The sequence below is a fragment of the Hyperolius riggenbachi genome, chromosome 3 (genome assembly GCF_040937935.1).
Source record: "Hyperolius riggenbachi isolate aHypRig1 chromosome 3, aHypRig1.pri, whole genome shotgun sequence".
Lineage (NCBI taxonomy): Eukaryota > Metazoa > Chordata > Amphibia > Anura > Hyperoliidae > Hyperolius > Hyperolius riggenbachi.
The window spans coordinates 36,724,070-36,737,140 of NC_090648.1; the positions used below are offsets into that span (position 1 = coordinate 36,724,070).

General features: G+C 44.9%; 1 protein-coding gene across 1 annotated transcript in view; it reads right to left on the minus strand.

Annotated features, from left to right (window-relative positions):
• The window catches only part of LOC137562033 (extracellular calcium-sensing receptor-like), a 28,183-nt gene extending 19,434 nt beyond the window's left edge, over positions 1-8,749 (minus strand). The window contains exons 1-3 of the mRNA XM_068273375.1: positions 8,622-8,749; positions 4,808-5,057; positions 3,181-3,369 (exon numbers count right to left, since the gene is read on the minus strand). Of these exons, the coding sequence (XP_068129476.1) occupies positions 3,181-3,369; positions 4,808-5,057; positions 8,622-8,749 (567 nt within the window). The remainder of the gene's footprint in view (positions 1-3,180; positions 3,370-4,807; positions 5,058-8,621) is intronic.
• Between the last annotated feature and the right edge of the window lie 4,322 nt (positions 8,750-13,071).

A 13,071-nucleotide genomic window follows, 5' to 3' on the forward strand; every position in this document is an offset into this window, starting at 1 on the left:
TTGACTTGAATTTCAACCATTGGACACATCATTTATTAACATAACAGTTTTTTAATGATAATTTTATGAATTTATTTTCTCAGATACACAAAATAACACAAAAAATACAAAGCCTATTGAAATTCTCCTTGACTCATTATTTGATTACTTTATATTATATGATTAAACATAATTCCTGTATGCACCACATATACCAAAATGTAAACTTAGATGAATATAATCAAGTTACTTAAAGGGATACTTAAGCCTGGCATAAAAAACAATCAATTTTACTCACCTGGAGCTTCTACCACCAGCCCCCTGCAGCTGTCCCGTGCCCTCGCAGCCACTCACGGAGCCTCCGGTCCCCCACCGCCAGCTAGTTTTGTCTCGTCGACAGGCCCGACAGGCCTGGCCACACGCCGCTTTCTTTGCGTTCCTGTCGGCAATAGCTTCCTGTGCAGGACGCTAATGCAGATTGGAACGCAAAGAAACGCAAAAAAGGAGATGTGTGGCCAAGCCTGCGCAGGTGCAGGGAGCCTGTCATCCAAGAACGAAACTAGATGGCGGCAGGGGACAGGAGGATCCGCGAGTGACTTGCGAGGGCTTAGGGCGGCTGCAGGGGCTTTTAGAAGCCCCAGGTGAGTAAAACAGATTTTTTAAGCAAGGCTTAAAGAGAGACTGAAGTCTCACAAAATCCCTGTTTTTCTTTTAAAATCCTCTTTAATATCAATGCCCAAACTGAAATGCCACATCCCTGTGCCTGAACAGTCAATGAATCACCCCAAAATCCCCGGGGCACATTGCGGGGAGCGCTTCCGTGAAGAGGCAGAGCTTTAGGCTGTAGCTCTGCCTCTACACGTGTCCATCTGCGCTGATCGCCGCCTCTCCCCGCCCCTCTCAGTCTTCTTTCACTGAGAGGCGTGGGGGAGAGGTAGCGATCAGCGCATATTGATGCACATGGAGGCAGAGCTACAGCCCAAAGCTCTGCCTTCCCGCGCAGCAAAATCCACAACCAGGAAAGTCATGGCTTTTTGTCCCAGGAGTTTGGAGTGATTTATTTAGTGTTCAGCCATGGGGATGTGGCGTTCAGTTAGGGAATTGATATTAACTCTCCTGGCGGGTTAATGTTTTCTGCCAAATAGGCAGAAATCCATTTTTGTTTTTTTCGTTTCATGTAAAGCTACCAGAGTGGTAGCTACATGAAACACCACTAGAGGGCGCATGTGACCCTCTAGTGCGATCGTCGCCAGCATCAATAGCAAACAGGGGAACGCGTATATAACTTACATACTCCAAGCAGATAGTGTCTTGGCCCAGATTTGAATGTAGTGGACACAATCTTATTCTACACATACGATCTTATCTTCAGTGAAACTCATACCCAATTGGATAAAATGTGAGAGAGGACTAATGAGGCCAGCAGGGTATCTCTCTCCAAGTGGAAATCACTTCTCCCCATCTCAGAGTACAGGCCTTTGTCATTCATACATATGCAGGATTTCATGGGATGTGGGAATTCATGGGATAACCTCCCTTGTCATACATCACATGAGTCAGATCTCATGACAAGGCAGGGTAACCAAAAGAATCGCTTGTGATCAGGGGCGTAACTAGACATCACTGGGCCCCCCTGCAAAACTTTGGAAGCCCCCCCCCCCTCCAGCCCCCTCGCTTTTTGCACAGGAAAACTGAGGACCAATGTGTTTTCCCCATGCGGATAAAAACACTTAGACTTAAAGGAAACATCAGGCAATCTATGCTACCCCCAGATCTACTTACCCTGGGCTTCCTCCAGCCCCTTGCAGCTGACAAGTCCCTTGTCGCAGCTCTGCTTCCAGTACATACATATACACACACAGTCGTATTATTTTACTAGATGAGAGCACATGCTATATGGAGGAACAACAATGACATGCTGAACGTAAGATATAGTATTCACTGTAACTTTGCCAAAACATTCAGAATGTCACTTATTGATACTGTTATTACAGGATCTTGGACTCAGTATGAGACAACAAGCTCTCAATGAGGCAGCGGCAGTCAGACATCAGTCTTACCCATTCCACTTTGTCCAGTAATCAAACACCATAAGGTCACTAGCCTGTGTGTGATAAGAATCTAGGAATCTCTTCTGAGGGAAGGTCTACAACTTTTTTTTAACTGTGGCTGCTTTGTTTGTAAAGTTGGACATGAAGTTATCAGAACTCTGCTGCAGTGTGAGACAGATGTTTTTTTTTTACAAACCCTAGGGAGCAGGGACAGTATACAAATTCGAAACTGTGTGTGATTCCTTATCTGTGTGGTGGACACATGCAGTCAACATAACAATGGTACAAGAGTAGAATATGTTTTCTCTCCTTGCCCTTAGTTGTCAGTCTCTCAAACTTTTTCCCCCACGGGCCCCCTGTGGCTTCTGGGCCCCCCTGCGGAGGCATCCCTTGCAGGGTCTATTGTTACGCCTCTGCTTGTGATAATTCTTGTTCATTTCTCAGTTCTTGTCATTTTCTGGGATGCATCACTATAATATAATAATATAATAGCGACTTAATGTAATTCAGTGAAGTAGATAGAGCTTGCACATATAGGAACACAAGCTCCAGGTTTTAATGGTGGTAGAGCACTTAATAAACTTAACAAAATTGTGGCAGATGAAATTTTATGATCTCCTTTTTCCAGAGAAAATGGCAATACTGCTTTGCAGCTTTTTACATACATCAATGGACTTATGCAAAGAGTTGAGGTAAACCAAGGGGACTAAATAATAGGGATGCTCATTAGGATTCCGCTGAATTAAAATGTCCGCATTTTCGATCGGAATTTGGAAAGCGTAAATCGTAAAATGGAAATCAGAATTCCAATTTACCACGACTCGGTCATTTTAGCCAAATCACAAAATTCAGAAGCATGTAGAGAATGTAGAATTTTTGTTAACTTGTTCGTATCACTGCGGTAATTTTAGACCAATCACAAGACTTTTTTTCTTTTTCATGTTTCCAATTTCCGTTTTTTCGATTTCCGTTTTTCCAATTTTCTTTACACTTTTTGCATTCTCTAATGTAAAATAATGACCAATAAAATTCTCCTCGAAAAATTAGAAAAAAAGGAAAAAAAAGAAATCGAAATACTTTTACTTTTAGGGCTAACACGCTGATAACCCGAATTTCGAGAAAAGGTTATTTGTAAATGCAGCTCTCTTACCTGGGGATACTTCAGTACACCTAAAACATTGGCTAGGATGATAGAGTTTGAGGACACCACAGACCCAACCACTGCAGTAAAAGGGGATCTAGAAGGACATCTATAGTTTGGCACCAGTGGGCTGGATTCAGTGAGGAATTCTAAAGCTCCTTGCAGCTCATAATGAGGAACATTGCAAGTGTCATACATCTGAAATCCAAAAGTCATATTAGGTAGAATGCCTCGGTTCATATTGATTTCTTCTACAGAAAAGAAGATGGTCTGAAGCAAGTGGTAATAATCCAAGCTGAATCTTAAAAAACAAAGCAAAACAATATGGGAACCTGGGTACATTTAGCAGTTTGACATTTTTGTATATAATTTAAATGGAACATTTTAAATTATTTTGGTTGCTCCCCAAAACATATCTCATGAATTATATTGTATTGCATCTAATTATTATTATTATTATTTAGTATTTATATAGCGCCGAAATATTACGCAGCGCTGTACAATGTATATATATATATCTTGTCACTAACTGTCCCTCAAAGGAACTCACAATATAATCCCTACCATTGCCATATGTCTAAATTATGTAGTGTAAGTACTGTAGTCTAGGGCCAATTTTTAGGGGGAGCCAATTAACTTATCCGTATGTTTTTGGAATGTGGGAGGAAACCAGAGTGCCCGGAGGAAACCCACGCAGACATGGAGAGAACATACAAACTCTTTGCAGATAGTGCCCTGGCTGGGATTCGAACCAGGGACCCAGCGCTGCAAGGCAAGAGAGCTAACCACTACGCCACCGTACTGCCCAATTCAATTAATTAATCTGCAAAACACAATATAAGCACTCAGAACGTATAAACATACCACAACATGTAAAAATATAATTTTAAATTCAAATAAATTTGTAACAACATAATGTGAGCACTTTTTGGCTTACTAGCAGCAAAAAAAGATGTTTTACTGGTAGTTTGTGTGAAAACAATTCCTTTAAAGTGGATCCAAGATGAAAAACTAACTATAACAAGTAACTTGTCTATATATCTTATCTAAAGTTTAGATAGTATGCACAGCAAATCTAGCTGCAAACAGCTTCAACAGTTCATGATTATTTCTTCCTGTGATACAATGAGGGCAGCTATGTTTTGCTTGTCACATTACACAGGCAAGCTGATAGCATCTCAAACCCAGGTCAGCCTGGGACAAATTCACTCCCACTCCGCCTCCCTCCTCCCCTCTGCCTTTGAAATCTCTGTCTAGTAACCTCCTCCTCCTCCTGCCCAGACTGAGCTTCCATAAGCCCTTGCTACTTGGCTCTAAGAGTGCCAAGGCTCAAAAGGAGCTGTGGGCTAGGTTTGTTTATTTTATAGAGAATTAGAGTATTAAAACAAAACAAAACAAAACAAAATGTATTTGGCTGGAGGAATGCCCTATAAACTATGTGAAAGGAACCCAACTATGCATGGCCGGCGCTACCATAGAGGCAAAGGGGGCATTTGCCCCGGGGTCCCGACCTCTGCTGAGGCCCCAGCAGCGCTGACCCTGCTACACTCTCCTTGCTCGCACTGCTCCCTGTGCGGGCAGTGAAGTAAATAACTGAACCTGCTGGCAGAGGGAGAGACATGACCTATATACATACCTCCTCCAAGCGGTTTGGTTCCAGAGTATGTCTTCTCCAAGTGGTTCGGTTCCAGTGTTTGTCTCCTCCAAGCCATTCGGTTCCAGCGTCTGTCTCCTCCAAGCAGTTCGGTTCCAGCGTCTGTCTCCTCTGAACGGTTTGGTTCCAGCGTCTATCTACTCCAAGTGGTTCGGTTCCAGAGACAGACGCTGGAACTGAACCACTCTGAGGAGACAGACGCTGGAACTGAACCACTCTGAGGAGACAGACGCTGGAACCGAAACGGAGCCAGAGGTATGTATATAGATCCTGTCTCTCTCTCTCTGCCAGCAGGTTCGGTTAATTCGGGGTTGTAGGGGGAGCCCCTAGCTCAAGCTTGCCCCAGGGCCCCTGGGCACCTTAAATCAGCCCTGCAACTATGCAATGAGTAAAAGTTCATCTCGGATCCACTTTAACCACCCTGGCGTTCTATTAAGATCGCCAGGGCGGCTGCATGAGGGTTTTTTGTAAATAAAAAAAAAACTATTTCATGCAGCCAACTGAAAGTTGGCTGCATGAAAGCCCACTAGATGGCGCTCCGGAGGCGTTCTTCTGATCGCCTCCGGCGGCCAAAATTAACACGGAAGGCCGCAATGAGCAGCCTTCCGTGTTTGGCTTCTCCTGTCGCCATGGCGACGAGCGGAGTGACGTCATGGACGACAGCCGACGTCCTGACGTCCGCCGCCTCTGATCCAGCCCTTAGCACTGGCCGGAACTATTTGTTCCGGCTGCGCAGGGCTCAGGCGGCTGGGGGGACCCTCTTTCGCCGCTGCTCGCGGCGGATCGCCGCAGAGCGGCGGCGATCGGGCAGCACACGCGGCTGGCAAAGTGCCGGCTGCGTGTGCTGCTCTTTATTTCAGCAAAATCGGCCCAGCAGGGCCTGAGCGGCAGCCATCGGCGGTGATGGACGAGCTGAGCTCGTCCATACCGCTAAGATGGTTAAGACAAGTTTATTGAATAGGATTCAGGGGTAGTTCAAAGTGCTCAGTTGTGTAGCAGAATAATTCTGTATGTCATCTCACTGTCCATACAATTCGAAGGGCCTGTTCTTGTACTGTCGCATTCCTAACTCATTGCATGCAGGCTTTGTATTAAAGTATATGCCCAGTCTCCATTGTAGTTCACACTCATTATGACATGTGTGTTATACAACTGACCACTGTAAACCTAGCCTCAGGAATATTCCAATGATTTATCTTTCATTGGTCCATATCTAATTCACTTTTCTCTAGAGTTTTCCTCTCAAGAGCGCATGGGCCACATGCAATTCACTTTTTCTCTTGATTTTTCTCTTAGGAATTTTTTTTTTAATCTTCTATTTAAAAAAACTTTTCAGTGCTTTGAAATTGAAAGAGCACCAAAAGGTAGGTGAAAAGGTACTATCCAAATTATTTAGAGAATTTTTTGCTTGCTGGTGGCTTAAAAGTGATTTTATTGTCACATTTTAAAATGTCACCTAGGAGAAAAATCAGGAGAATAAGTTAAATGCAAATGGGCCCATTTTTCATGAATACTACAAAATAACTCTTCAGCACTCAGCAATCAGAAACCAGCTTATTTTAGTTTTTATTTTTATTTGTATTAATTTTGTTTTTGCTTTCAAGTGTTGAAAAGATATTTTATAGTTAGATGGAAAATAAGTAAAGAGAGACAATTCATGAGCTGAGGTCTGTGAATCAACCCCAATAGAACAAAAATGTGCCTACTGAATCTAAATTCTCACAACATAAGACAGGAAAAAAATCACAGGTCTAAGCAACAAAGTAACCAAGCAGCTCAGGTTGACCCAAACCACTTGGAATGTATAGGGGGATAAAAGGGACCAAAAAGCCCTACTACTAAAAAGCAATGCTTGGTGTAATTTGCCTTCTTAAAACAGAAGGAAATTTGCAATAATTAAGCTATAAGTGAACATTTGTGGTTACCCACAATGCACCACTACTGAGTATGCAAATTTGCTTCTGATTGGATTACCTGTTGCTGACTCTGCTTTATACCTAGACTTCGCTTGTTTGGAAAATATGTTCTGGAAAATATTGCTTCATTGGCAATATATTGGCAGTGCTGCAGGAGCATGGCAAGGACATTGCTTTAGCGGCATTTGATTTGGAGGCAACCAAAGAGTATTTGCAGCAGAGCTAGCTATCCTCTGTCCACTGGAATGCCTCCTCCTGTTTCCAGTGTATTCTCATCATGTCACAGTGCTCCTCTCTGTGTCTTCTCTCCTAAGGCAACTGTGTCGAACACTAGAGGACAAACACTAGAGGCCTGGTGGCCTACATGCCGGACCCCTAGTGTTTGCCCTCTAGCATTTGTTACTTGACACAGGCGTGGAGCGCTGCGGTATGAAGAGAAGACATGGGGAGGTGTGCCAGTGGACAGGTGAAAGTTAGCTCCACCGACAACCCCTTGGGGGAGCACACTAGATGGGGGGACCTGGGAGCATGGCAGGGGGTGGCTCCACAGATTTCAGGATGAATCAGTGTACACTTTGTGTGCAGTTTTAGAAGCATTTTTGTAATCAATGTTTTTGCTAATGACTAACTAATTGCCCTCAGTTCCTTCAGAGGGCCTATAAGTTTTCAGCTAGGATAAAAAAATGTTACCCAACACCTCATGTTCTTTGTAACAGCTGCGGTGAGGAGTCAGATGATTTCTTCCATACATTATGGAGCTGCCCCTCTGGCCACACATGTTATGCGGGAAAATAAGTTGGCAGAACTGGTTATGGGGGAAGGAAATGGTGAATACATTTGTTGGCCAGACTTATTCATGGGAAGGAGGGCGATTATTGGAGTTTGCAGTGTGTGTGTGTGTGTCAGTAGGGGGCTGCTACACTGACCATATTTGCTAAGCGTGGAGGGAAGGTTATGTAGCCCAACCTTATTTTTTTGGGGGGGGGGGGGGGGGGTGGAGAGAATGTTGGCCATGCGTGTTATGGAGACAAAAATGTGGTGGCAGAACTGATTATTTGTTATGGGGTAGGGCAGTGACCTGCAAACTTGGCACTCCAACTACAAGTCCCACAATGCATTTCAGGAGTGTGACAGCCACAGTCCTGATTCATAAAGGCAAATGCATTGTGGGACTTGTAGTTCCCTAACAGCTGGAGAGCTAAGTTTGCAGATCACTGGGGTAAAGGAATGGTGAATTACCAGACTTATTCAAGGGTAAGGAGGGCAATTAATTGAGTGTGTGTGTGTGTGTGTGTGCGTGTGTGTGCGTGTGCGTGCGTGTGCGTGCGTGTATGTGTGTGCGTGTGCGTGTGCGTGCGTGTGCGTGCGCGTGCGTGTGCGTGTGTGCGTGTGTGTGTGCGTGTGCGTGTGTGCGTGCGCGTGTGCGTGCGTGTGTGTGTGTGCGTGTGCGTGTGTGTGTGCGTGTGCGTGTTGACATTTTTCTGTAGAAAGGCTTCCTGTAGTTCATGCACGCATGGAATCGTCGCTGAGCACAGTTTCTTTATAGAATGCAGATTGTGGGTATACTTGCCTTTGGTCCACAGTTGATGTTTGTATACAGTTTGCCTCCGAGGAAGCGGCTTTTGGCCGTGAAACACGTGTCAGGCAGTCTTTTATGTGAATTGGAACTCTGAACTTGTATCCATACGCTTTGTCCGCAACTTTGAAGTTATTTTGAATGAAGAACAGAGAAACTGTTCATACAAAAACCACATTTCTTGGATTTTGTTTTGTTGTAACTCTCAGGGGTGGAACAGAACTACCTATTTTTATCGTGTTTATAGTACCTGTAGAAACCTGTTACTCCATTGAGGAAAAATAAAAAACAAACTGAAACTTACGTTGTGCAGATGGTCCTGGGTGGTTTTTCACTGAAGGAAACCTTTTGATAAACTTTGTCATAATGGACAGGTAACAAAACTCCGACCATCAGGTCTCCTGGCCGGGCAACTCCCTCCAGATCTGACATTGCTGGTAACTGACATCCCTGACCCATAAAAGTGTGAACTATACTAGAGAAAGACAGTGAGATGGTGCTTATTAGTAAAGCACCACACTGGGTCTGGGTAAGCCGTGCGGACTGCATCTGCTTGTAAACTTGATGAATGCCGAAAGTGCGCACATTATAGGTTCAGATTGAAGCACCAAACATGAGGTTTCCTACTATTTATACTATTTATAACAGGAGTGTTTTGTTCTGTAACATGCATGGTGGCATCACTGCACAATTAAAAAGCATCCCTTCATAACAATCTCATACATTAATTAAAATAAAATATCTTCCCTAGTGGAAAAATTACTCTGGTAATTGCGCAGATGTGAACCCTCCAGTGTTTAGATGGAAGGAAGCTCTCTACATTAATCGTAAATGCTAAAAGAGATGAGAGTCATTTTCACATTGAAATTTGCATTTTTACATTTACACTTAAATATGCTGGAATTGTAAATACACTATATCTATTTTTCATATTCAGATGTGTAGAGAGATACTGGAAAATCAACCACACATTGCAGGAAAGGCCTCTTGTCTTCACACCAAGTCAACTATATCATCACAAGACATGCTGTGTGTTAACCGGATAACACATCCATTTACAGTTGCATTAAGGCATGCTTTCCTTGTACAGGAGCTCAGTGTATGGTCACAACTAGGGATGGTCAGAGTGCCAGTTTCCAATTTTGTGGTAATTCCGATTTCTGTCGATTACTAATTATGCTGATTTCTGATCATTTTCCGATTTCCTAGTAGTCATTTTTTTTTGTAATTTTTTTGCATTCTCTGATTGGCCAAATACTTAGTTGACTCTGTATTCTTTGTTTAGTCCAATGCTCCCGAGCTGATTGGGGTTAAATTACTGAACTGCAGAAATTAAATTTCCGAGTTCTGTTTACCGACCGGAAATACAGATTTCTGATTGTAAATGCATACATTTCAATTTCACAAAATCTGATTGATTGTTGGGGAGAGCACCGTCCAGCAGACGGGAAGGGAACTATGGTAACCATGATGCCAGTGGAAGCAGGTAACGTATCTGTGTACATGCCTGTGAGCAGTGTGAGGAAAGGGGGACCCTGCTGTTGCCGGTGGGTGGACACTGGTCAGAACATATCTGTTTGGTGAGTGGAGAAGTCAGATGCTGTAGGCTGCAGCAGCAGATTGCTTTCATCTGATCTAGTTGCTTTTGTCTAATCATCACTATAGTTACCTCAGATCAGCGGTGACCTGCAGTGCCACAGTGAAGGAAGTAGAGCGGTTTCTCTGATAACGGCACATATACAGAAAGTAAGTACTTCCTGTTTATGCGCTGCTATGGGAGCCACTCTCCTGTCTTCACTGCGGTGCTGCAAGTCACCTCTGAGGTCTAGTATTGAGGGGGACTGGAGACTACCGTGGAGAAAGTGGCCGATGACTCCTAGGGAGGGAAGGTGGCTGACAGGATGCGGCCCCTTGGAAGATGCCACCTGAAGCAAGACGTTCAGGCAGTGTCATGGGTGGACCGCCCCCTGCTGTTGAGAGAGTAAGGTTAGGTTAGTCCATTGTTAAATATTGATAAAGATTACCAATATTTTAGTATCAGAATTACTCACTGGTTCATATTAGAATATTGGTAATCTATCGATATTCTATCTGCAGATATCTCCTTTTGTGCCTGTTTTAAATGTAGCCATCTAACACGCATACATGCGTATGCGCGCCACACGAGAGTTGTTGCAACTCAGAAGGATATGTTATTCGGGGTTTGGCTACCGCATATCATTGCTGCTTCATCTAACACAGCATTATGTATATATATATATATATCGCTGCACAGAGAATTTAAATGTGTGCATTAAACACCAAGTGAACACCTGACACAACTGGCTGAGCAAATTTGGCCTGATTGGCTATTTATGAGGCAATGCTCATGCAAATATGCATTTGCTTTCGCATGCCAACTAATGCAGGGTCCATTGAACCAATGCCGCAAAGCGGTTTGCCCTGCGGGAATTAGTTCATGCTATTCAGCACTATCCAGGAGCGCCTCGGGGAGGCTTCCCAATGCCCCCATACAACCGGGGGACCGCGGGGTCCCAGGCGCTCTCACTGCCTGGGAACTAGTGTTGGGCGAACATCTAGATGTTCGGGTTCGGGCCGAACAGGCCGAACATGGCCGCGATGTTCGGGTGTTCGACCCGAACTCCGAACATAATGGAAGTCAATGGGGACCCGAACTTTTGTGGTTTGTAAAGCCTCCTTACATGCTACATACCCCAAATTTACAGGGTATGTGCACCTTGGGAGTGGGTACAAGAGGAAAAAATTTTTTAGCAAAAAGAGCTTATAGTTTTTGAGAAAATCGATTTTAAAGTTTCAAAGGGAAAACTGTCTTTTAAATGCGGGAAATGTCTGTTTTCTTTGCACAGGTAACATGTTTTTTGTCGGCATGCAGTCATAAATGTAATACATATAAGAGGTTCCAGGAAAAGGGACCGGTAACGCTAACCCAGCAGCAGCACACGTGATGGAACAGGAGGAGGGTGGCGCAGGAGGAGAAGAAGGCCACGCTTTGTGAGACACAACAACCCCGGCCTTGCATGAGGGCAAGAAGCGTGCGGATAGCATGCTTTGTACCGCCATGCAGTCATAAATGTAATAAAGATAAGTGGTTCAATAAACAGGGACCACGCGGCAACGCTAACCCAGCAGCAGCAGACGTGATGGAACAGGAGCAGGCGCAGTAGGAGAAGGCCACGCTTTGTGAGACACAACAACCCAGGCCTTGCATGAGGGCAAGAAGCGTGCGGATAGCATGCTTTGTACCGCCATGCAGTCATAAATGTAATAAAGATAAGTGGTTCAATAAACAGGGACCACGCGGCAACGCTAACCCAGCAGCAGCAGACGTGATGGAACAGGAGCAGGGGCAGGAGGAGAAGGCCACGCTTTGTGAGACACAACAACCCAGGCCTTGCATGTGGACAAAAAGCGTGCGGATATAGCAGCAATGCTTTTTGCCGCCATGCAGTCATAAATGTAATACAGATGAGAGGTTCAATAAACAGGGCCCGGAAACGCAACACCATCCCAGATGTTCATTGGTCATGTTACTTGGTTGGGGTCCTGGAGTGTTGCGTAGTCATTTCCAATCCAGGATTGATTCATTTTAATTTGAGTCAGACGGTCTGCATTTTCTGTAGAGAGGCGGATACGCCGATCTGTGACGATGCCTCCGGCAGCACTGAAACAGCGTTCCGACATAACGCTGGCTGCCGGGCAAGCCAGCACCTCTATTGCGTACATTGCCAGTTCGTGCCAGGTGTCTAGCTTCGATACCCAATAGTTGAAGGGTGCAGATGGATGGTTCGACACAGCTACGCCATCTGACATGTAGTCCTTGACCATCTTCTCCAGGCGATCGGTGTTGGAGGTGGATCTGCACGCTTGCTGTTCAGTGGGCTGCGGCTGCATGGGTGTCAGAAAATTTTCCCACTCCAAGGACACTGCCGATACCATTCCCTTTTGGGTACTAGCTGCGGCTTGCGTTGTTTGCTGCCCTCCTGGTCGTCCTGGGTTTGCGGAAGTCAGTCTGTCTGCGTACAACTGGCTAGAGGAGGGGGAGGATGTCAATCTCCTCTCTAAAGTCTCCACAAGGGCCTGCTGGTATTCTTCCATTTTGACCTGTCTGACTCTTTCTTCAAGCAGTTTTGGAACATTGTGTTTGTACCGTGGATCCAGAAGGGTATAAACCCAGTAATTGGTGTTGTCCAGAATGCGCACAATGCGTGGGTCACGTTCAATGCAGTCTAGCATGAATTGAGCCATGTGTGCCAGAGTCCTACCAGAATCCTCATCATCCTCTTGTGAGCGTTGTGATAGTTGTTGTGATGCATCATAGTCGTCACCTTCCTCCTGGTCTGCTTCTGCTGACCATTCGCGTTGAATTGTGGAAGTCCAACGTGCACCGCTCTGGCCCTCGTCAGTGGTGGCATGAAATTCCTGCTCCAACTCCAGCTGTTCCTCCTCCTCTTCTTCGTCATAGCTGCTGGGGCCAGCGTTCCCTGAGGCGGATGGCCTGATGTTGGTACCATCACGCTGATCGTTTTCTCCTTCAGATTCCCCCAGTTGCATCATGACAGCTGTTTCCTTGATTTTTAACATCGACCTCTTCAGTAAACACAGCAGTGGTATGGTAATGCTGACTGAAGAGTTGTCACTGCTCACAAGCAACGTGGATTGCTCAAAATTTTGGAGGACTTGGCAGAGGTCCAACATGTTGGCCCAATCGGATCCACAGAAGCTTGGCAGCTGGC